Here is a 24,129-nt window from a genome sequence, read left to right as displayed (position 1 = left end):
TTCTTCATAAGGGACAAAGGTTTGTCCCTTATATAATCCAGAATTGGGACCAAGAGGATGGACTTTCTCTTCGCCTCTGAAGCTCTGGAGATCGAGTGAAACAAGCCAATCTTTTTTTTTTTTTAATTTCTTTTTATTATTTTCAACAAGAAAAGCTGCACATGTACAGATTGTGATCACCATAAGGTGACTTAACAGCGAAAACATAACACATGACAATACAGTTAATGATAAGTATTTCAGAGGAGGAGGGTAGATATGTCGTATCGTGTGACGGTGTGGGGCATGTCCGGGCTCTCCTCGGGATTTTATACTTATTCCTCCCATTTCCCCCATATCTTGAGGAACTTCCGGGGGCATCCCCTTGCTGTGTAGATGTCTTTCTAGGGAGGCACACCTGTCCATTTCATTGGTCCATCGGTCAATACCTATCCTATCCGCAGAGCCTAAGGTGCTTGCCGTTAGCCTTTTCCCCAGCCCCAGTGCCACACTTAGAAATGCCCTTTCATATTTAGTGAGGTCCGTTTCTACCCCTATTCCCAGTAGGATGAGTTTGGGGTTGTGTGGGATTGGGACTCCCAGCACTCTGGAGAGGTGAGACAGGCACGCTGTCCGAAATTCCTGCAGATCATGTGGTAAAAGCAGCCCTCTTGCAGCGGAGGCAGGTTGCATCGTCGTCTCCCCCCATCTGGATGTTTGTGTTCTGGCGTAGGACGATCGGTGCAGGATCCTGAGTTACATCAGTCTGATTTTTGCGTCTATTCCAATCTCGCGTGGGGACATCAGCGCCTCCACCCATTCTTCTGTTTCCAATGCCCCCAGATCCTGCTCCCATTTCTCTCAGAGGCGTGTGAGTTCACCAGAGCCAAAAGAGTTGATCACCTGGTAGAAGGTGGATGTGACTTTGGAGGGGATTCGGTGCGGAAGAGTGTTCGTTTCTAGGCGGGAGCATGCGGGTATGTCGGTGAGGCTCTGGAATTGGGTGTTGATGGCGTGTGCGAGTTGGAGATATCTGCAGTGGCCCATAGGCCTTAGTCCATATGCTGCATTCAGCGTTTCAAAGTCTCTCAGCAGGCCCTCGTGGATTATGTCTGCAAGTGTAGATATCCCTTTCCTCTCCCAGGTTTCAAAGTGGCCCATAGGGGCTGGATAAGGGTTGGTTTGTCCTCCCAGCCAATATGTTTGTGTATCTCCTTCCAGATACGGCGGATGTGCAATGTTCTCCTGGGGGCTCCCTTCAGGTTTTCTTTGTCGTCGTATAATATTTGTAGAGGAGGCGGAGAGCCGGTGTCTATTGTTTCAATCCGGATGTGCGGGAGCGTTGGGTTCCTGTGTAGCCAGTCGTGCCACCCCTGCTTGTGCAACCCATTAGTAGATGCGAATATCGGGCAGTTCTATACCTACTTCCCACATCGACCGGCGGAGTGTTTTGAGGGCGATGCAGGCTTGTTTCCTGTTCCATAACAGCGTGCGTAGGGATCTGTTGATTTCTGTGAATGTGGCAGCCGGGATTGGGAGTGGGGCATTTTGGAGGATGTATAGAAATCTCGGGAGTGCTAGCATTTTGAATAGTGCGGCCTTGCCCAACAGAGAGAGAGGAAGGGCTCGCCAGTGAGAAACGTCATTTTCAAACCTATCCAGTATTGGGCATAGCTTCAGCTTGAGGAAATCATCTGGTGCGGTGGTTATCTGTATGCCCAGGTAGGTGAAACCTAGTATCGAGACTGAGTATATGCAGGGGTCTGGGAATCGCTTCATCTCCTTGAACTGGGAAGTATACCGATTTCTGTTTGTTTACCCGCAGGCCCATGAAGTGTTGGTATTCCTCAGGGTCCTCGTTACCACCAGGCAGGAGGTCGTTGGTTTGCTCAGGTAGGTCAGGAGATCATCCGCATATAGACACGCTCCTCGCCCCCAGTGTGCCAGGCGAACCCCATCCATCGTGCGTCTGTGCGTAGTCCGATTGCTATGGGCTCGATAGCGAGAAGGAATAGTAGAGGCGAGAAGGGGCAGCCCTGTCTGGTCCCGCGCCCCAGTGGGAATGTTCGAGATGCTTTCTCGTTGACCCGCACAGATGCTACGCGGAGGGTGTATAGTAGTTTTGCCCGAATTTCATGCGTTGCATTATACCCCATAGGGCCTCCAATCCCACCGAATCGAAGGCCTTTTCCAAGTCAACTGCAAGGAGGCCGAGCGGTTCTGGAATCTCTGACGCTCTGTCTAAGGCCACCCGGACCCTGCGGGGATTGATGCTTGTGTATTTGTCAGGCATAAAACCGCATTGGTCCGGGTGGACCATGGAATCGATCACCTGGAGCATCCTGTTGGCCAGGACTCTTGCTAGTACTTTGGCTTCTCCATTAATTAATGATATCGGCCTGTACGAGGCGCAGTGTTCTGGGGGTTTCCCTGCTTTGGGGATGATTACAATATTTGTTTTCCTGAGGTCCGGGGGGAGATAGCCCTGCTCTCTGCTGCGGATGATCATGCTATGCATGTGCTTCGTTGTTGTTGCACTTATTTGCTTCCAGATTTCTACCGGGAAGCCGTTGGGGCCTGGGGTTTCCCCATCTGTAGCTGCGATAGTGCTTCCCCCGATTTCTTCTTCCGTAATCTCAGTGTCTAGTTCTATTTGTGGTCCGGAGAGTTGGGGGATCTCGATGTGTTCAAAGAAGCGTGGATCGCTTGGCGTAAGGTCCCCCGCTGGTGGAGAGTATAGTCGTTTGTAATAGTCAGCGAAGAACGCCGCGATATCGGAGTCGTCCGTTAGGATTTCCCCTTCTTGGGTTTGTATGGCCCGTACTTGGCCCCTGCTCTGTTCTCATCGTTCTAGCCAGGCCAAGGTCTTGCCGGACATGTCACCCCTTTCATATATCTTGCTTCGGGTTTGCCATTGGGCCGTGCAGGCGTTGTCTAGGGCCCGGTCCTTTAGGATTGTCTGGGCTGTCGTTAGGGCATCTTGTGCCTCTTGGGTTCCTTCTTCCAACTGTTGCTTCTCTCGCCGGGTTACTTGGGTTTCTGCTTCTATGATTGCCTCGTTTTGCCATTTCCTTTGTGCAGATACCAGAGAGATTGCTTCCCTCGGAGGACAGCTTTGTATGCTTCCCATCGCACGGTTGGGCAGGCGACCTCTTCTACATTTAGGTCGAAGTATTCTGACGTTTTCTCCAAGAGGCCTTTCATTATTTCTGGTATTCCCAGAGAGTAGGCACTTAGACACCAGGTGGACTCCGGTTTACGTTGTTTCCCTTTGAGTTTGATCAGAAGGGGGGGAGGGGTACGGGGGGAGTGGTCCGAGATCCCTCTCGCCAGGAATTCTGCGGAAGTTAATCGATGGAACATGTTCCTTGGGGTGAAGATCTAGTCCAGCCTGGAGAGGGTTCAATGCGCGTTGGAGTAGAACGAGTAGCCCTTCTCTGAAGTGTGCATTGTCCTCCACGTATCCGATAGTCCCATTGCGTCCGCAAAGGTGGACAGCTTGGTCTGGGTGTCTGCGATCCTGTTGCCTCTGTGCATTCTATCCTGTCCAATGTCCATGACCTCATTAAAGTCTCCTCCGATTGCCCACGCGTCCACCTGTTCCTTCAGCCTGATGGGTTGGAGCTCTGTGAGGAGCCGTAAGCGTGGGGGTGCGTACACTGCGATGAGGCCCCAGGTCTCTCCACACATCTCTCCTCGGCGGCGAGGATCTGGGGGGAGGCAACGAGAGGTCCCCCACCCCACCGTCATCCGTGCCCGTCATCTTTGTTGCTGTATCCTGGTCCGTCTCAGCCCTTGGAGAGGGAGAGGGGGTGGTAATGGGTAGCAAAGAGGCAGAGGGTCCTTCCTCTTCTTGGCTGGCGGTTCCCCCGTCGCCAGAGGGACGGCCTGAGCCGGCGCCACAGGCCGGGCCGCCGGCGCGATAGCCATCCTTGTCTGAATCTTGGAGACCAGAGTATACAGTGCCGAGAGAATGTCCACCGAGAGGTCCCTAGGTGGAAGCCGAGGCGAGGGTGGCTGCTGAGGGGAGGCGGAATAGGCAGCTGGGGCACCGGTCGGGCGCCCAGGTCCTCGTTGACTTGCTGCTCTTCCTCTACGGCATCTTCTCCATCGTCGCCTTAGTCGTCGCGCTTGTCGTAGGACGTGCTCCCTACGATTTCCACCTCCTGGATGGTTTGAAGGCAGATTAGTTCCTCCCCTGAGGAGATATCCATACCATGGAGGGCCTCTGCACCTGCCCCCTGCCTTCACGAGAGACTCCACCAACCCCTCGATGGAAGGTTGGGCCTTCACGGTCAGGGCCAACCCCTTGTCCTGCTTGGCCATGGGCGTCCCGGGCGCCTTGTCCCGCTTGGCCTTTTCCCTAGGGGGAGGGTCTGATCCCCGATCCCCCCCCTGGGCCTCCTCTGTCAGGTCGGTCTTGGGCTTCTCCTTGAGTTTGCCCGGATGGTGCGACTGCCTCTTGACTGACGAAACTGAATGCTGGCTGGTGACTTAGGTCACTGGAGACTAACGCGCCCTGGCTGCCGGGGAGCCCGCCGCAAAGGTGCTCCTGGGGGCAGTGGACTTGCGGTGCTTAGCCTCCTGTTGGACCCCCGCGGGAGGGGCACCCTCAAAGGTCCTAGAAGCCGGCTCAACTTTCTTGGAACCAGGAGAGGCATGCTGCTGGGACCCACCAAGAGAAGGGGCCTTGGCCTGTAGCCACTCCTTCAGCCGCCAATGCCGATCCTTTAGCATGCGAGGCGGCATCTCCTGGCAAAACACACAATCTTCCTCCTTGTGCGCCGGGTACAGGCAGTACAGGAACTGGGAATGCCTGTCTTCCGAAAAGACATTGTTATCCGCAATCTGAGCTAAGCTTGAAAAGCGGGGCTGAATCCTTCCTCTGACACGGTCTACGCGGCGTAGACCTGAAGAATCTTTTGGAATCCTCCACGAAGAAACTCGACGTAATCCGCCCCTAAGGGGGCGCTGGAGAATCCAAAAAAACTGGTCCCCGTTAATCGGAGGGTTGATCGATGGAGCACAAGGCTCGATTGACCGAAAAAGTAAACTCTTCCAAAAAGCAAAAAAACACAGTAAAGCTTGAGAGCTAAACACGTGTACTCCCAACACTTGCACGTGCGGTAAAAATCTGAAGATGGCTGCCAGAGGAGGGGTTTAGGTAAAGGGCAGTCATTGGGTGGGGGCATTATGATCCAGATCTCAGTGATTGGTTGTTAGGAGAAAGACAGTTCAGAAATTAACAAACTGATTTTTTCTTTACTGAGGATTCCCAGCCTGACGGGGAATATTCATGAGCATGTGAATCCGTGCCAGAAGCATGCTGGGGAATTATCTTACCAGCTTTAGCTGCTTCAGATGTTTTCTTCAACAGGGGGCAGTGTGTGCCATCTCGTCGAGTCAATGTCCCTTGAGGGCCTCCGTTCCACTGTCGACATCGGTATATAGAGCGCACACACCGCCCGTTGGCTTCCGTTCTCTTTTCCCCCTCCTGTACAGGAATTATCAGGCGTACCATAGACCATAGGCTCAGAGAAAGCGTAAAGTGTGAAGACAAGTACATTCTACGGTGGGGTAGGCTGGGAGGGGTGATGAGGAATACGTGGGAGGAACATCCAATCGAAAGAACGTTACTTGTGGTAAGTAACTAGTCTTCAAATGGATGGTGTCCTCCCACGTATTCCTCATCCTATGTGAAGACTCCCAATGCAGTCATAATTTGACGTCGGAGTACAAACTATATTTGTCCAACTGTTATCATGGACTGACTGAAGGACCGCTTTTCCAAATCATTGTCCTTAACTGGAAGATGAATCCAGGAAGTAATGTTTCACAAAAGTGTGAACAGACTAAGTGGCCGCTGCACAAATAACTGGAACACCTCTCTGAAGAGCAGCAGAGCTTACCTTGCCCCTTGTAGAATGTGATCTCAAGCCTTCTGGCGCGTCTTTGCCTGCTAACCTGTAACATCCCCCAATAGCCAGGATGATACATCTGGATAGGGTCTGTTTTCTCACAGCTAAACCCAATTTAAGGCACGACTAGCCCATGAATAGTTGGTTATTTTGTCAAAGTCTAGCCATTCTTGACACAGAAAACCTGAGAGCCCTTTTTGGCTCCAGCCTATGTAATGGTTGTTCCTCTTTTCCAAGGATGAGGAGGTGGGTAGAAAGTTGGCAAAATGATCTTTTGCAACAAGTAGAAGTCAGAGACTATTAGGTAGAAAAGAAGGTTTTATCCTGAGAACATCTTGGTCTTTATATAAAGCAGTATGTTGAGCAGCGACTTGATGGTTCGTACTGTGGCGGTCTCCAGTGCAAACAGCCGTTGCACCTTGTCCAGCATGGACGCAATCCTTTCTTCCGACGGGGCCACCAGGCAAGAGACCACGTTGAGCCTGGCCCCCAGGAACACAGTGTTCTGCGATGGTAATAAGCAGGATTTGGGAAAGTTGACTGAGCATCCCAGATCCGTCAGCAGCCGGACGGTTATCACCATGTGTTCGACGGCTACGTCCCTGGTCTTGGCCCGGATGAGCCAGTCATCTAGGTACACATGTATCCCTTGTAGACTCAGATGAGCCACCACTGGCGCCAGGCACTTTGTGAACACCCTGGGTGCCGACTTCAGTCCGAAGGGAAGGGCCTTTAACTGGTACAGCCTTCCCTGTACTGCTAAAGTGCAGCAACTTCCAATGCTTCTCGTGAATGGGGACGTGGAAGTATGTGCCCACCAGATCCAGCGACGACAAGAAGTCTCCTTCCTCCAGTTGGCAGAGCACGTGCTGTAACGTGACCATCCTGAATTTTTGGGACTGGAGGTATTTGTTAAGGCGCTGCAGGTCTAGAATGGGCCTCCAGCCCCCGGTCTTTACTGTAGACCCCGGAGTCACTTTGGAACCAGCTCTATTGCACCCTTTTTAGGATGGCCCGTACTTCCTGCAGGAGCTGAGTGACTGCAGACCCTTCTGCTGGAAATCTAGAGTGTGTCCATGGGCGAGAGCATCCAGCACCCAATTGGTCGGTCAGTGGAGATCTTTTTCCCACTCGCTGACAAAGCCCGCCAGCCGGCCTTGCACCGAGGTGCACGGGTGGGGGCCAGTCATCGTGGCCGGTTCAATCTCGCTTTGGGGCCAAAAGCCTTGGAGTGGCCCCTGTAGGCCTCTCTGGTCGTGGACCGGGAGGGTTGACGGTACAAGGAGAACCCTCTGCCAAACCCTTTCAACGATCTGCCTGATTTTCCGAAGGCACAAAAGGATGGACAGTGCTGCTGAAGAGTGCCAAGGGTATGGGCCGTTTGTGTCCGTCTTAATGGCCTGCTACGATTCGTTAAAGGCTTTCCCAAAGAGGTTGTCCCTGTGGAAGGGCATGTCCCGCACCCTCGTCTGGACTTCTTGACGGAAGTTGGTGGCCTTCAACCAGCCGTGACGATGGAGGCAGACATCGTTCCCCATATGTCGGAACCCTGTGTCCACAATGTCCAGGGCCATAGTGATGGCATAGCATGATGCCACCTTGCCCTCCTGGAGGATGTCAAGAGCCTCGGCCCGCTTGTCGTGGAGGACAAGTTCCAGAAGCTGGGCCATCTTATACCACAGCACCCTGTCGTATCTGGCCAGGAATGCAAGCGTATTCGCTGCCTTGATTGTCATCGCTGACGAGCAGATCACCTACCTGTGGCATCCAACTTCTTCCCCTCACTGTCCAGGGGAACGGAGGCTGAAGATGAGAGATTAGAAGACTTCTTCCTTGCATCTGCTGAGACCACTGAGTCCAGGGAGGGCTGCAACCGTAAGCACATTGGTGCGGACTCCAGCACCCGGTACTTCTCCAGCCTATACCTCTTCGCCGGGGATGTTGCTGGGTTGCTCATCAGCGCCAGGCCCTCATCTCAAACATCTTCCAGGAGAGGCACTGCCAGAATTGTCTTCTTGGCCTCACGCTTTTGGTATAGGAACCCTTCCTTCTTTGTCTCTTCTGGCGTCAGCTGGAAGAGCTCAGATGCGCAGGTGACCCTGGCGTGGTACAACCCCACTTCATCCGGTGGAGAATTCCTCAGCAGCACCGAAATGCTGCGGTCATCCGTGTCCGTAGTCGCTGTGTCTGCCCCCGTATCCCTAGGGGGGGGGACGGGATGTGTGGTGGTTTATGAGGCAGCGTAGTGTGCCGCTTTCTCTTCTTTGCCGGGTGTTAGGCTTGCTGGGCCCAGCGCCCATTTCATCTTCGACATTCCCGCCACCGTCGTCCCCCTCAGCGTTTCCGCCGTCAGCATTCCCACATCCTCTGGGACCGTGTGAACGGACACTAGGTCCCTCCTCGTGCGAGGAAGTAATATCCATGCCCTGGAGCATGGCAGGGGCCTCAACTCCCCCACACACTCTTTTTGCATCCCGAGGGGTCGGTCTCGGGCTTAGGGATGGCATCCTCTTCTCCACCGGTTTGGCTGAGGCCTCCCACCTTGGGGATAGGGTCACTCTGGGCACAGCCCGGGTCCCCTGGACCGAGTCAGCCCTTTTCGCCTTCGAGAGGGTGGCCGCCACCAGCTTTATCGCCGAGGATGACTTTGTCTGGACCACTTGAGCCTTCAGAGGCAGGTTGGATACCTTACCCTGCGCCTTGGTCTTCTCCAGCTTCTCCCGCAGATTCCCTGGGTTATCTCTTTGAGGAGGAGATGGAGCAATGACTGGAAATGGAGGCAGATGTCGAAGAGGAACGTGCCCTGCCTGTCACGGGACTGGCTTGTACGGCGACCGCGACGGAAACAGACTTGCAGCGCTTGGCCTGGACTTGGGGCAGCCACGGATGAAGCGCCCTCAAACAACTTAGAAGCCTGCTCCTCGGACTGGCCGGTCCAGGGTCAGGAATGCCCCTGCTTGCCGCATGGTGTAGAGGCCTTGGTGTTGAACCACAAAGCCAACCTACTGTGACAATCCTTCACAATCCGCTTCCCTGCGGTCCGCAGAGACAGAGGCACTGGGAGAGAGTCTTCCACAAACACGTTCCTCAATCTGCAGCTGGAGCAGAGCTTGAAGAGGGAGCCTCCCTCCCTCCCTCCCTCCCTCCTCCGACATGGTCGGGCGTGCGGTGTAGCCCAGATGGCCTTCCGGACTCTTCGATGAAACTTGACTATTCTTGTCCTGGAGGGACGTTGAAAGACGCCGACAAATGGATCCCCGCTTGCCGGTCAAGGAACGAAGAGCACACGGGCTCTATTTGACAAAAATAGAAACATTTTTACGGAAATAAAGCGCAAAAACATAGAAAAGCTATCGGAGCAAAACACAAAGAGTCCCAACACTTGAATGTATAGTAAAAATCTGAAGGTGGCGGCCGGAGGAGGGGCTTATGGAGAGGGAAATCATTATGACCCAGAGCTCAGTGATTGGTTTATAGGAGAACGGCAGTTTGTAAGTGAAAGTGAAACAGTTTTTTCCTTTTACAGAGGATTCCCAGCCTGACTGGTAATATTCATGACCATGTGAATCCATGGCAGACCCCATGCAGGGGAACCTCATGCGATAAACTGCCAACCCACCGCAGCCTTGCATCCACTAATCAACTATTACCTTGCTCTTACAAAATAACCAACCTCAAACAAACCTCACCATGCAAGCTCCCCGCTAGCCAAAACGAGTCCACTAGTTCACACCAAGAAACCCGCACATAAGCTAGAATACACTAGACTGACATACACGAAACACGGGCAGAATCTCTGGAGATGGATTTACATCTCAGACGACTAACCCAACACAACCATAATCAACTGGAGACATAGGTATGAGGACTGCCTTGCATCAACTCTGGACATGGTGGTTATAACCACCGCGTCGCATCCACAGAGCCACAGGTCACAATTAGATTTATCCATGGGGACCAGTTTACATCACGCACAGATTGGGATGGGGGGTTGTCCCGAGTAACTACAAAAGGTAAAATTGTAGAGATTTCCTAGCGTGACAGATGGCCAGAGATGAGGGACAGCCTTGTGTAATCACGGAACAAGATCACTGCACAGACATTTGTCTAAACCTTGAAAGACCCACAAAATGAGTGCATCTTTTCAGACAACAATGCTAACAACCAACCCTACTAAACCATACACCTCTCAAACTCCAACTAAACACAACCATACCTCTGAAACCACAGCAAACTACATTGCAACAAACCACACACAGCCTTACACAACAGCACACAACAGATAGCACACCGAAAAGCTCAGCGAACAGTGGTAACTGAACTGGAGCTGCCAACAGCACATCACAGCTCTCTTGCTCTTTCTCCAAACTGGTCCTACTAATGTACCCCAACCGATCCCCTTTATTTTTCCAGATCAAACAGAGCGCCAGGGGACCACTCTGGTGGTGATAGAGCGCGCGCGGCATAAATATCCTTTAACATTAATATTAACACCAAACCAGCAGGATGATGGAAAAAAACAATTACTGCCATTTGTACCTTGAACCATAGTGTTACACAATTCAAGGAGCAGCACAAGATTATGAAATTATGAAATTCATCGTCTGGTATAAGGCAGAGCTATAGGTCTATGAAGTGCCACAGACACCAACGATAGTATATGAAAAGGTAGCCACACCATCTGAAAATACTTGCCATTAGTCATCTGCTCTAGAACCGGTGTTTCAATTGACCCAAATGAGGCAAAACACTTTCAGCTACATACATTCTGGATTTCACAGCTGAAGAACTGCAATCAATATACAATGCCCAACTGAGGTGTGGATAAGAAGCCCTTTTTGCACTCCCCGAATAATGAAAGCCAGGAAACATTTTTATAATACCCCTTTCCCAATGTGGAACTCCTTAAATTGTATATGTGAAGATCTTATCCATGCCACCTTCCCCACACACAAACCACTAAACATTTTCTGAAGGTTTCCTCATGCATTTAACCTGTATGTTAAAAGTTAAGAGAATGCAGCATCAAGCAACAGAGAAACTACAATCCACATGCACTTAAAAGGGTTCAAAGTCACAGACAAAGCAGTCCAATAAATGTACTGAAGAAACATCTGCAGATACTCTGAGCTGTCACTAAAAACCAGGGAACGTGTCATGGGAGTTGATGACTGCAAACTGTGCCCTCTGGAATAAAAGTGGCATTGTGGCAGGGTTGTTTGCACATTGCCTCCACAGCTCTAAATATAGCAGCTCACCAATATTAAGGTTATTGTGTCATGCACGATACCTGCTGGAAATAACAGGGCCCTCGTGGTAAGGTTATGGTTCTCTGAATTCTATCAGAATTACCCACTCCCCCTGGACCTCAGTTAAAAAAAAAAAAAAAAAGCAATTTAGCAAGGCTGCGCATTCGTGAACACTGTACCCTTGGAATAGTAAGGATGTTTTCCCCCTGTACACCATTTCTTCTGAAAAGAAAAGGCGTTGGTGAACCTCATGACAATACATTTTGTGGTGGGCATGTGCCCTTCCCATTATCGACGAGGAGCATCCCAACTTGCAGAAAAATGACAGATTAGAAATCTCAAAATTCTAAAAGCCTAATACACATGCCGTTCCTAAATTAGTCGGAATATAGTGGGGCAGAGCAATCACTTACAGGAACAGCAGCCATAGTATGGTGGGCCGGGCACTCTAGCATAGTAGCTGCAGGGCCTTCAGTGATCATGTGAGCTGGGCATTGAGGTTATACCGAGTACATCTACTGAAGCTGAGGCTGGGAATTCCAGTACATGATATACGAACAGTGTTGCTAAATGTGAGACAAGTGCTCCTGCAGAATTTCTGCCACAATGCTGCAGAGACCTGAAGCGATGTGCATTCCCTGGGGCCCTAACACACAGAGACAACAGGCAATTACAGAGTTAGTGTCATAATTTAATAGTGCTTCCCAGTGCCCTCATATGAGGAGAGGCAGGAACCCTCAGGCTACGAGTCATACCTGAAAGCACCATCATGGTATTTTATTCTCATGCATGCAGTTATTTCTATCACAACCACGTGCAAGTAAACCTGAGGCAGGGGAATCCAGCTACCAACCTCTTTCTTCTAAAATGGCAGAAATAAAATTGAAAAATGAGTTTAAAAGACCATCACTGGTACAAAGGCAAAAATGAAATGCAGGAATGAAGAGCAAGACGAATGTTGTACACGATACTATGGGGGTGAAAGAAGTCGAGTGAGCACAGAGGTCATCAGTAGCAGTGGGCAATAAAAACAAAAGACAATCAAGGGCGATTAGCCTCAGCATCCATCCATACTCTCATCCCCTGGCTACTCTCCCCACAATCCTCAACCATAAACATACCTCTTTGAGTCCTCTGTTTTTGATGTTCAGTTTCTTTGCATTCACAAAGTCGAACAGCTTCCCATACTCCTCCCTACATGGAAACAAGAAAAGAGGCAGCTTAGGACAAGAAAACCCATAACTAAACATTTGTTTCCCTGCACGCTGGCTCCCCATTATATGGTTCTGCTCATCGACATGCTCAACCCCTTTCATATATAGAGGGGACATCGCAAATGGGCTGAACACCCGTCCCTGGCAATAGTAGGACAGGGGAGCACAGTCAAATGAAAAGGTTGTCCTGAGGAGCGAACATCAAGCCTATAGCAGGATCTCAGAAAAGAGGGAAGACTGGGAGAAAGTAGTCGGACAACACTAGTGAGGCCAATAATATTGGAGGAATAGAGAGCTACAGACCAGTACAGAAGGAGTGGGGGCAGAGATTCAGAAAACCGCATTGAGTAAATTGTGCCAGAGACCAATACGAAGGTGAAAGGGGAAAGGAGAGCAGAATGTGTAACATCAATAGCAAAGAAAAACGGTGGAGAGGGAGCAACAGACAAGGGGAATTATTTAAGCAACAGAGTGATAAGGGGGACAGGAGGAGGGCAGGTACAGAGAATATAAGACCAGTACATAGAAGAATGTGGTGAAAGACTGAGTAGAATACAAATACTGGAGGGAATGGATTAGAAGGAGCAAAGCCAGACTGCAATACAAAGAAGGAGAGAACGGTATAGGTGGACACTGATGCACAGAGGGTAAGTGGGGAGACTGGCAGGATACCAATACTAGAGGAAATGGGGGAGAGACCAGGCAACCAATACTGGGAGCAGCGTGTGGCAACTAGGCTTGATGACGAAGTTTGGCGTTCCTGCTTGTGTGCAGTGCAGCACATTTTGGAGCTTTGCTCAAATCTTGAGGATTGTGTACAGTGAACCCCAGCTGCATTTGGGAGGGCGGGCTGTGGGTGCCCTCGACTGCTCTTCTCCATACTGGTGAAGGTGTACTGCAATCCCAATTTGATGAGTATGTATGTGAGGGTCCAACCGTGTTCACGACTCGATGCTACTAAAACGGGTCCTGTGGCCATCTTTTTGGTGTGGTGAGGTCAAAGGCTGCTTACCTCTCAATGCTGCTGAAGGTGTATGGAGAACCTTGTTTGGTCTCAATCTCAAAATCGAAGGAGCGTGTGGTGGTGGTGCCACGGGCGAAGTTGACGTTTGAGATCTCATCGAAGCGGATATGCACCGGTGGCTTGTGCACATATATGAAGCCCCGCTCCAATGGGTACAGAAGCCCAGAGCTTGCCTTGTAAGAGCAGGTTATGCACTGACCTCCAGAATGTCTGAAGTTGGATAAAAAAAAAAAGGGGCGGGTTAGCAAGGAACAAAGCAGTTGGAGTTTGAAATAATTAGCCATTCAATCACTATCATTAAAGAGGACTTCAAGGCATGCTCCAAAACAAATGAGTCAAGTACACAAAGTAAGCCTTCAATCCTACCACCAGTCTGACCGTGCGCCATGGTGGTACAGCGCTCTTGGGAATTTAATATTAGCAGTAGTTGTAATGGTTAGGAATGATTACTTATGCAGCTTTCCCTTCATTGTTATCACTGGAACCACCCACATTTTTGCTATGGCTTGAACCCTGCCCTGATTTTTGGGGGTAGGTAAAGTTTTTTTTATTTACCTTCCATGCTCAAGTCATCTCTTTCGGTGGCACTGGTTAACACATGTGGCTCCCATTACAGGGGGCCACAACCACTTTGAGATTCCTTTGTTGTTTTACTGTAGCATACATCCAGAACTCCAGATAAGGTGCGTAGCAGGCCTTTTTACGCATGAAAATCTTGTAAATACGACAGCTTTATTATTTTCCTGTGTACATTTACACACAAGTTTGGAGCAAAGGGCAGTGCAAAGGTCAGGTTACTTGACAGAAACCAGAAGGCTTCTTTTGATTTTTATCTACATCGATGTAATTGCAAGTCAGGGATAAACGCCTCTGAAACAAAGTATTTCTCTGAAGCCCTTCAAAAAAAAGAAACTGCACACTGATATAAAACAAATTGTTTCTTTTCATTCCGCTTCTGCTATGTTGCTGCTCATGGAGCAAACAGAAGCACCGTGCATATTTATTTTCCTAGCATTTTTGGATTATAAAATGGAAAACTATGTTGCAATTGAGAATTCATATTTTGTAACAAATTATGTTTTTTTCCCCAGTGAAAGAAAACCAGTATTGCACAATTGTATTTTTGAGAGTTCCTTTGCTGTGTGCATAATCATGAGGCAGATGAATTGTACACTTATAATTTAATTTACACTCCAATTATAAAAACAGTGCGTAAAATGATGACTATGCACGGTCTAGTTTACATCCATTTAAACTTGTAGTCAATTGGGTACATTACTATAAATGGTCCGTGGCAGCTGGTTAGGGAGAATTCTCATAAAAGTGCTAATTCCCTTCACCTTAGTGACCCCCAACAACTTTGCTGGATTTTGAGGACTTGATTGTTTTACCTTGATAGTTTAAGAGCCTTTTTTCCCCACACTCGTATTTTGATGTGTGTTTTACTCTTGTGTTCTTGGATTATGGAGTTTTAGACTACTCCATAGGCATCTGTTCATGCCAGTCACACAGCACCCTCAGTGCAGTGACACAGGAAAGACTTTAGGCTCTACCGAAGTTTAAATACCTTCTCTGGGATAAACTAATCATAAAAGTTTATTCGGAAACAAATTATCCATAAACTATTAACAGAATAAAAAATGCATACATTACAAAAGTCAATTCAACGTATTAAAAAATATCTAGAGTATAAATTTACAAACAATACATACAGATTTAAAATGTGCATGTGTGTAAATCAGGTAAGATCCACAGAGAGCAGCCAAACAATTTATCACGATTAAGATTTCAGAGTTCAATCAAATTCTGTGCCACGGTTTTGGATCTCCGATACCAGGCCCGTCTCAAATAATCCACCATAACCCAGGCCACTGGAATCGTAGCTGCCGACAGCAAACATAAGGCAGGCTTAGCCTGAAACATGCCGGCCGATCCGAGTAGTGGCAAGAGTGTTCTCCGTCTTAAGTCTATATAATGTGGGCAGAACAATACAAAGTGTAGGAGATCCTCCGCCGGCCACTGACAAAAGGGGCAAGCTGTAGGTTGCACACTATCTGTCCAGCTTTTAGTTCGTGCTCCCAACCATAAGCAATCAAACCGTGCTCGAGTCAAAGCCCAGCGGTCTACAGGATTATCACTATGGATTAGATATGGCTGAATAGCATCTGTTGTTGCATACACAATATGCCTTCTGTTTGCAACAATGCATAAGACAGCAGACTCCCTATTTGCCACCAAAATGGTTTAGAACAATTGCTTTTGTGCCATGACCATACATGGGGTCAAGATGTTTGGTGGGCAAACTAGGTTGGCGCCGTTTAACTGTATGATGAATTTCTGAATATACCTAAGACATGGGATTTTCTTTACTGCTGAGCTGGTTAGGAGGGCTCTTAAAATCTTATGTGAGAATTGCTTTCTGATTTGCCCATAATGCCAACCAATGCGAGACCGGAGCCAATAACCACTCATCAGCAATATGGGGGCATCCTAGTTCCAAATGTGTCCCATAGTTTGAGGCAGACTGCAGCAATCCAAGAAGTTTTTTTAAAGAAGGCATTCTCCAGGTTTTCAATATTTTGGATCCTTTCCATACCCCACAGTGCAGCCCCGTAGTTAGTAGCAGTTTTTGTTTGAGCCCTGTATACTTCTGAGATAAGTTTAATTGGGCGCCCCACACAGTTATGTTGAAAGCGTGACAGATCCCCAAGCGCCTGCCTCATCCTCAGACACTGCTTATCAACATGGCCCAACCCTCGCCAATTCTCTGTAAAGCAAATTCCCAGGTAGTCAAAACTAGTGACCCTCGGAATGGGTTTACCTCCACTCCATATCTTGCGCATTTTAAGGTGTCTAACTCCCGAGCTCTTACATGCCATGACTACAGATTTTGCCCATGTGAAACCACAAAGTGGGTGTAAACATCCACCAGACTTTGTAGGGCTCTAGGAGTGTGAGCGATTAGAACCATGTCGTCGGCATAGCCTAGGACTGGGAGGGGGACCCCACCCACCGTGATATAGTCAGTGTAGGATTTGACCAAGGCTTGGTAGACACCATTTAAAGAGAGAGCAAACATTATCGGGGCCACAACAGAGCCCTGACGAGCACCCAAAACGGTTTCAAAGAAAGCTGTGCACTGTCTCTGTTCCCCAAATCTGACACATGCTGATGTCTGTTTGTGAATTAGCTGGAGGCCCTTGACCAGATCCTCCGGGCATCCCATGTCCCTGAGCATCGCCCAGAGTATACCCTATCTATTTTATCAAATGCAGTGCTCAGTTCCATAAATGCTAAATACAGGGGCTGACCCCTAACATATATAGAGGTAGCTCCCACCAAATACAAATTCAAAGCCTGCTCCCTAGTTCCCAGCCCCGGGTGTAAACCATATTGAGTCTCTGTAAGGACCCCAGAGTCAGAGATCCATTGTTCCAACCTTGCCAAAACCTTCCGACCAAAGATTTTAAAAGTAGTATAGAGCAAGGAAATGGGTCTATAAGAAAGAGGACCACCGGGATCACCCTTCTTAAAGATAGGGAAATGTATTGCCTGCCTCCATGTTGACGGGTAATGACCAAGCTCCAGAAATGCATTGAAGCACTTAGTCAAGATTGGAGCCCACAGGGCCATCTCATTGCAGAAAAGGTCTGCTGGGATAGCATCAGGTCCAGGGGCACGATTAGGAAGTTGCTTAATAGCCACCTCTACCTCTTCTCTAGTTAATCGGAGTTGACATCCTCTAGGCCCACTGTAAAGGGTTAGAGGGTTTGCTCTATATAGGGAGCTAAAATGATTCGACCAAGCCACTGCACTAACATTTTCTTTATATGTTTTTACTCTTATGGGTGGGCCCATTGGCCAAGTATTCCCAAAAGGTTGACTGCACAGCCTGAATAAGATCTTCCCAGGCTTGTGCTTCTAACTGGGTCTTCCTTTTTGCCAGGACGGACAAACTACTGCTTCCCAGAGAAAGTAAAGTTAAATTTACTTCACTAGTCTTTTCAAATTCCTAGACCGATCCCACACTATCTTACAATAGCGGGCTGGAGGGGTTATAGTATCCCCTATGTCTAGAAACTCATGTAGCAGTCAAATGCTACCCTTTCCTATCGAAATGGCTGGTGGCAGTGGTTTTACAACAAACTATCATGATTTTTCCCGACTGCGAACACCGGTAGCTAAAAATCGCAGGAACCATGTTTTTCAAGATGGCGTCTGAGCCCCCTTTGTTTAAACAGGTCCCGGTCTTCTTTTTTCACCATTTCTTTTTAGAAAGGTCCTTCTAGAGTTTGTCTCTGTGCGCCAAACCAGGTTTGGTCCCTTTGTTCCTACGACTTTGGTGGGCTTCAGCACTGAAGACTGCCTCTGGCGCCCGAGTGTCTGGGGTTGGCAGGAAGTGACGGAGGTGCCGACACTCCTTATGCTTAGTCTCCTAGGAGACCCAAATGCACTCTGCTGTGATTGGCTGGCTGATTGTCCATCAAGGACAACCACCCTGCTGGGTGAGTGGCAGCTAGGCTGCAATGAATGGGAGGAAACTGGATAAAAGGAAAGTGTAACGCTCACCTGACTCCCACGGGGGCGCTGGCCTGGTTTGCGCTGCTGTGACCTTGTCTAAGGTGATGCGCAGCGTTCGGAAGACGGACTGGACCGGGCCCCAGATCTGGCTTGTCTGACTCGCAGAAGTATCCTTCTGTAGGTGAGAATAGGGGGTTAACTGTCTGCGGGGTAATGCAATCGGCCTCCCACTTACCCCTCTCACCCTCCTCAAAACCCTTCTGTGCTTCCCCGTAGCGTCTCACCTTAGGGTCTGGAAGGACGAGCTCTCCATCCTGCTTCTGATGCAGGGGCGCGTTGGTATCCAGTTCCGTCACTGGATTTTCGGATGGGTGAGAACCAAACTTGCTTGGCTTCCAGGTAAGTTTTTCTATAAGTGGTTCCCCTTGTGTCCATGCATTAATGTTCTAATGCTAGTGTCTTTTTCCCCATAGGGGCCGGGATACGGAATGCCGGGGAACAGGCACCGACCCGAGGTGAGCGGTGAAATCCTTGTGGAAATCAGGTAAGTCTTTAATGAGTGTTCTGGTAATGTCTTTTCATTTACTCATTAACGCTGATGTCTTTTTCCCCTTAGGGGCCGGGGTCCGAAAATGCCTGGATGCGGCGCGGACCCGAAATGAAAAAGGAATGACCCATCAGGTAAGTCTTGACATGGAGTTTTAGCTTCCCTTTTCCCTTCTTTCTTTCACCTTTGTTCTTGTCTTTTTCTCCCTAGGCGCGGGGGCGCGACTGCGAATCCGGATGGTCGCTGAACATGGAGGCGCCCTGTAAAGGTGAGTAGAATGCGGCGCTGCAGCGATCGATGCGATGTGCTTTTAAAAATAAATGTCTTCCTTTTCAGGATTGTCGGCGAAATGTCTCTGGGATGCAGATTTCGCAGGTGAGGCCTTTTCCTTCTTCTGTTCTCTTGTTCCCTTCCTTTGCAGGTGATTCAGGATGCTGGCAGGTGTGGCAGAAGTCAAGATGCAGGAGCAGACACGGTGAGCGTCCAGCTGCTAGATGCAGAACAACGCGAAGCACGTGTGGCTGATCGGGTGTGGTTTAAATAGCCTTGGAAGAAGTTTCTAGAATGTGTCCTTCCTCCAATCAGGTATGTATCCTTCCCCGACCATGCCCGGGTGGTAAATGAGTCCCACAGGTAAAGTAGTTCCTTTCAGGCCTCAAGGAGGCCGGGGTTCTGCAGCATGGTCTGCATCAGGTAAGTGCACCCAAACACTTTCATAATGAGCCTGGCGCCTATGGCGCCAGGACTGACGTTTTCTATGAGCCTGGCGCCATAGGCGCCAGGACGCTGTCCAAAGGGCCCCTATAAGGGGTTGCTGGGACCTTCCCCGGGGACTTGAGGTCCGCTTTCGGGGACGCAGGGCCAAAGCCGGCTCCCCGGGAGCGGGCATCATGACAGAAAGTCTCTTGGCTTGGAAGGCAGAGTCTACCACTGGAACAAAAGAACCGAAGACGAGCTGGAAGAGGACGGCTGCTCCAACTCCTGGACCTTTGGTTTGCCTGGTCGATCCCTACTGCAAGACTGAATCACCAAGTTCATCTCGACAGAGAAGCCCTTCAAGGACGACTTCTCCCTTTGAGTTGGTGGGACCAATCAACTCGTAAGCCACCTGAATACCATTCTCTGAGCTGGTTGTATTTTCCTCAGAGTGCTGCAGGAAACCGAATAGCCAGGGAGAAGGACATCAGTTTGTGTGCTTGACTACAGCTACCGTAATCCAAGATTTGCTTTTGCCAGCTTTTTGACCAGTCCCAGTGCAGGAGTCCCCCAACGTCCTCCCTCTTGTCCCCACGACTGAGGCTCAGGAACGAGATCTGCAGGAACTAGTCTTCAGCTGCATCTTTTTCTTCAAAATAAGGTACAGTGAAAACCCGACCGAGAAAACGTACCTCTCACTGCGAAAGTGCGTGAAACTTTAGCAACTTGCAGCCCTAGTCAGCTTGTGACCCAACATATGAATTTTTCTTCTATGAACTACTTCTGAGAACCGTGGCAAAGACCTTTCCGTTTAACTATCAGAACCATTTTTACCTATACAAGACTCTAGCCCATTGACTTTGGCCTACCTATTGCATTGAATCATCTCCTCTGGTGAACTAAAACTATTTGCACTGTTTAAGAGTCACTGTACTATTCGTTTTATTAACTTATGCCTTTTTGCTCCTACTTCAAATGCACTGAATGCCATTTTGCACCTCCTTCGAAGTAGTTTAAATGTCACAGAACCGGATAGTGTGAAGTACTGTAGTATGTTTTTGTGCGATATGGATTGCCTCCTTTTAGTGAATGTTTTCTAACTGACTGTGTAATAAATGAATAAGTGTTTTACCAAGAAACCTTGAGTATAAGTGTCTATCTGAATACTTGTGATTGTAGACCTCTGTGTAACAGCCTTACAGCTCACATTCCCTCTTGAGATAAGCCTGGCCACTCAGCTCGCTACCAAAAACTGTGTGGTACAAACTTATACCAAAGGTTGGTTTTGCTTACACCTGTAGTCATAGTTGTGTGTACTGGTCCCAGAGGGTACTGTATGCAAACTTTGCCTAAAGGCAGCAGTCTGATCAAGGGTGAGTAATTGTTATTACACCAATCACAGGTGTTCTAGCCTCTCAAATCTTCAAGACTACAATTAAAACATCCAAAACCTGACTCTCCAGCAAGTGCAAGCGCTGTTCAAAAACAAATGAAAGTTTCATTTGTAATTGAAATAGAAACTCAGCAAAACCTGTCCCTGTGATAATCCAGCTAGGTATTTAACTTCATGTAGGGCTTCTTACATGGTTAGTCCAACATCTAGGCACTGTGATTATTATACCTCAGTCGATACTCAGTTAACCGACCTCTGAAGGATGTTAGCCAATAAGATAGCTAAGCCGGTTGGGCACTCGTTGCTGCGATCTGTATGCAGGTTCTACAAGGACTTCCATTACACATCAAAAGACAATTCTGCTATTGAACCTCAAAATACACAATACAATTCATGCTTGCTTTACTATGTAATTGGCTAGGTTTTTGTGTTTTCAACATTTAAATATATACAGGAGCGATCAAATGACCAGACCTTAGAGAAATAATGAAAGGTGTATTCTCTCACAATCCAGAATGCTGACGCATAGTAATGATTTCCATACAGTTTTGGCACACGTGGCTTGATGTCACATACATTTTACTCTTGCAAAGGAGAAAAGTCCTTTTTACTCTTAAAAGAACAAGTTACTTTCTTACCTGGTAACGTTCTTTCGATGGGATGGTCCGACGACGTATTCCATATCTATGACATGTAATCACCACAGCTGTGCTGCTACGGAACCTTTTTTCCTGGCGTCTGCGTCCTGCGTCGATGACGTTGATGCGCCATCGTCGAGGACCTCCTCCGATGTCCGACGTCATCCGATGTGATAAGTAGGACGCACGACGCCCGTAGCCTCAGTTGTAGTTTTTTCCCCCAGAAAGTGTGACATTAGTCAACTGCCAGTCAGACACAAAGCCTTGCGGAACGTAAGCTGCAATCGCAAAAGAAATTCTGCAGCGGGGAAGGGAGGGTGGGAGCGATATGGAATACGTCGTCGGACCATCCCATTGAAAGAACGTTACCAGGTAAGAAAGTAACTTGTTCTTCGAGGGGATTGGGTCCTCCGACGTATTCCATATATATGACAGACTCCCAAAGCAGTACCAGAGCAAGGAGGAGGGAAAGAATTTAGAATCAAAATTTAGAATAGCCAATCAAATAGCAGAGCAAAGGACCGCCTTGCCAAAGGCCAGATCCTGCCCTCGGATGGAATCGAGGGAATAGTGACGTACAAATGTATGTACTGAAGCCCAGGTGGCTGCATCACAGATGTTGCGAATAGGAACACCCCTCTGCAGGGCAGTAGATGCAGCCACACCCCTGGTAGAATGGGCCCGCAAGCCAGCCGGTGGGTCCCTACCCGCCAAGCGGTAACACTCCGAGATGGCTAAAATAATCCAGCGAGACAGTCTGTTTCGTCACAGCTTGCCCCAAACGCTTTCCAGCGTAACCAATATAGAGTTGATCGTCCACTCTGACCCGGGACATGCGTGAAACATAAAAGCTTAAAGCTCTCCTAGGATCAAGCCTATGGAGCCTCTCCTCTTCCTTACCAGGATGCGGAGGAGGATAGAATGCCGGAAGAACAACCTTCTGGGCCAAATGAAATTCCGTCACTACCTTCGGAAGAAAAGAAGGGCGAACTCTAAGGACAACCCTGTCCTTATGAAACACAGTGAAGGGTAGCTGAACTGAAAGTGCCTGTAACTCACTCACTCTGCGAGCGGAAGTAACCGCAACTAAAAACACAGTTTTCAGAGTTAACAGCCTCAAAGGGCAAGAATGTAAAGGCTCAAACGGAGCACCCATAAGAAACTTAAGAACAAGGTTTAAATCCCAACCGGGCACCAGGAAAGGTGACGGAGGGAACACATTAGTGAGCCCTTTCAGAAACTGTGAAATTAAAGGGATTTTAAAGTAAGAACACTCTTCAGACGAGCGCTTAAAGATGGACAGCGCCACCAGGTAACCTTTAATGGTACCCACTTGCAAGTCCCTGTGGGCCAAAGAAAGTAAAAAGGACAGAACCAAGGGGATGTCACATGCAAAAGGATCCACATTCTGAACCCTGCACCAGTCGCAAAACTTACGCCAACGGTACAGAGACTTTGTTGCTGGCCTTCGGGCCGAAAGCAACACCTCCATCACGTCTACAGGGAGGTCCCAATCCTTATACCTCAACCTTTCAGAAGCCAAGCATGAAGGTTGAAGGATCTGACCTCTGGATGGAGAACCTGACCCCCCTCCCGTGAGAGCAGATCGTCTCGGTAGGGAAGACGACGTGGAGGGCAGATGGACAAGTCGAGAAGGTCCGGGCACCACGTCCTCCGAGCCCACGCCGGAGCAATGAGGATCATCCGGGAACCGAACTTCCGTAACCTCCGCAGCACTTGCGGGATGACGGGGACTGGAGGAAACGCGTACAGCAGCGGGAATGACCACTCCACCACGAACGCGTCTCCTAAGGCTCCTTTTGGAGGAAATTCCCGCGAGCAAAACCTTTCGCACTTCCGGTTGACACTGGAGGCGAAGAGATCCACTTGAGGGGTCCCCCAAAGGGCGAAGATCTCCAGGAGAATCTCCTGAGCCAACTCCCACTCGTGAGGGATCGCGCTCTGCCTGCTCAGAGCGTCCGCCGTCACGTTTTCGTCTCCGGCCAGATGAACTGCCAAGATCGAAACTTCCTGCTGGATGGCCCAGAACTCGAGCTGCATCGCCTCCCTGCACAGAGGAAGTGACCCTGCCCCCCCCCCTTTTTGTTGAGGTAGTGCATGGCCACTGTGTTGTCCGTCAGGATCAGGACATTCTTTCCTCGCACAGTCGGCAGAAAAGCCTTCAGGGCTAGCCTGACGGCCCTCAGCTCCAACAGATTGATATGGAGTCTGGACTCCGACGGAGACCAACGACCGCTGACTGTCAGCCCGTTGGCATGAGCTCCCCATCCCGTGAGGGATGCATCCGTCACGATCGTTACCTCCGGCCAGGGAAGCCAAAATGGAGCCCCCTTCATCAAGTTGCCTTCGACGGCCCACCACAGAAGGTCCCGGGCGACCGAGGGCGGCACCAGAACCGAGTCCGACATCCTGCCGGAGGACTGCGACCATTGCGTCTTGAGTGCCCACTGCAAAGATCTCATCCGCAGGCGAGCCTCTGGCACCAGAAGAATGCAGGATGACATGAGGCCGAGCAACCTCAAGAACTCGAACGCTGGGAGCGTCTGGGCATGCTGAAACTTGTGCACCATCTGCTGAATGTGAAGAGCCCTCACCTGGGGAGGAAAACACTGCCCCAGGGAAGTGTCGAGCACTGCTCCGATGTACTGGAGCCGCTGTGTTGGCGTCAAATGGGACTTCTTTAAATTGAGGGAGAAGCCCAGCCTGTGAAGGGAGTGGCAGGTGACGGACAGATGATCCAGGACTTGCTCGGGAGAGCTCCCCCTGATCAACCAATCGTCCAGGTAGGGGTAGACGTGAATCCCCCCTTGCCTGAGATGCGCTGCCACCACCACCATGAGCTTGGTGAAAACCCTCGGGCGGAGGTCAATCCGAACAGCAGGACCCGAAACTGAAAGTGCGAGTCGCCAACCGCGAACCTCAGGTACTT

General features: G+C 49.4%; 1 protein-coding gene across 3 annotated transcripts in view; it reads right to left on the bottom strand.

Moving 5' to 3' along the window:
* SSRP1 (structure specific recognition protein 1) overlaps positions 1 to 24,129 on the bottom strand; it is a 366,705-nt gene that overhangs the window by 172,528 nt on the left and 170,048 nt on the right. For all 3 annotated transcript variants that reach the window (XM_069628997.1, XM_069628998.1, XM_069628999.1), the window contains 2 exons: positions 13,373 to 13,594; positions 12,268 to 12,340 (listed from right to left, as the gene is read on the bottom strand). In XM_069628997.1, the coding sequence (XP_069485098.1) occupies positions 12,268 to 12,340; positions 13,373 to 13,594 (295 nt within the window). The remainder of the gene's footprint in view (positions 1 to 12,267; positions 12,341 to 13,372; positions 13,595 to 24,129) is intronic.

The sequence above is a fragment of the Ambystoma mexicanum genome, chromosome 12 (assembly GCF_040938575.1).
Source record: "Ambystoma mexicanum isolate Mex_15411 chromosome 12, UKY_AmexF1_1, whole genome shotgun sequence".
NCBI classification, from domain to species: Eukaryota; Metazoa; Chordata; class Amphibia; order Caudata; family Ambystomatidae; genus Ambystoma; species Ambystoma mexicanum.
Note: the sequence above shows the minus strand (reverse complement) of the source record. Positions and strands in the feature narration are given on the sequence as shown.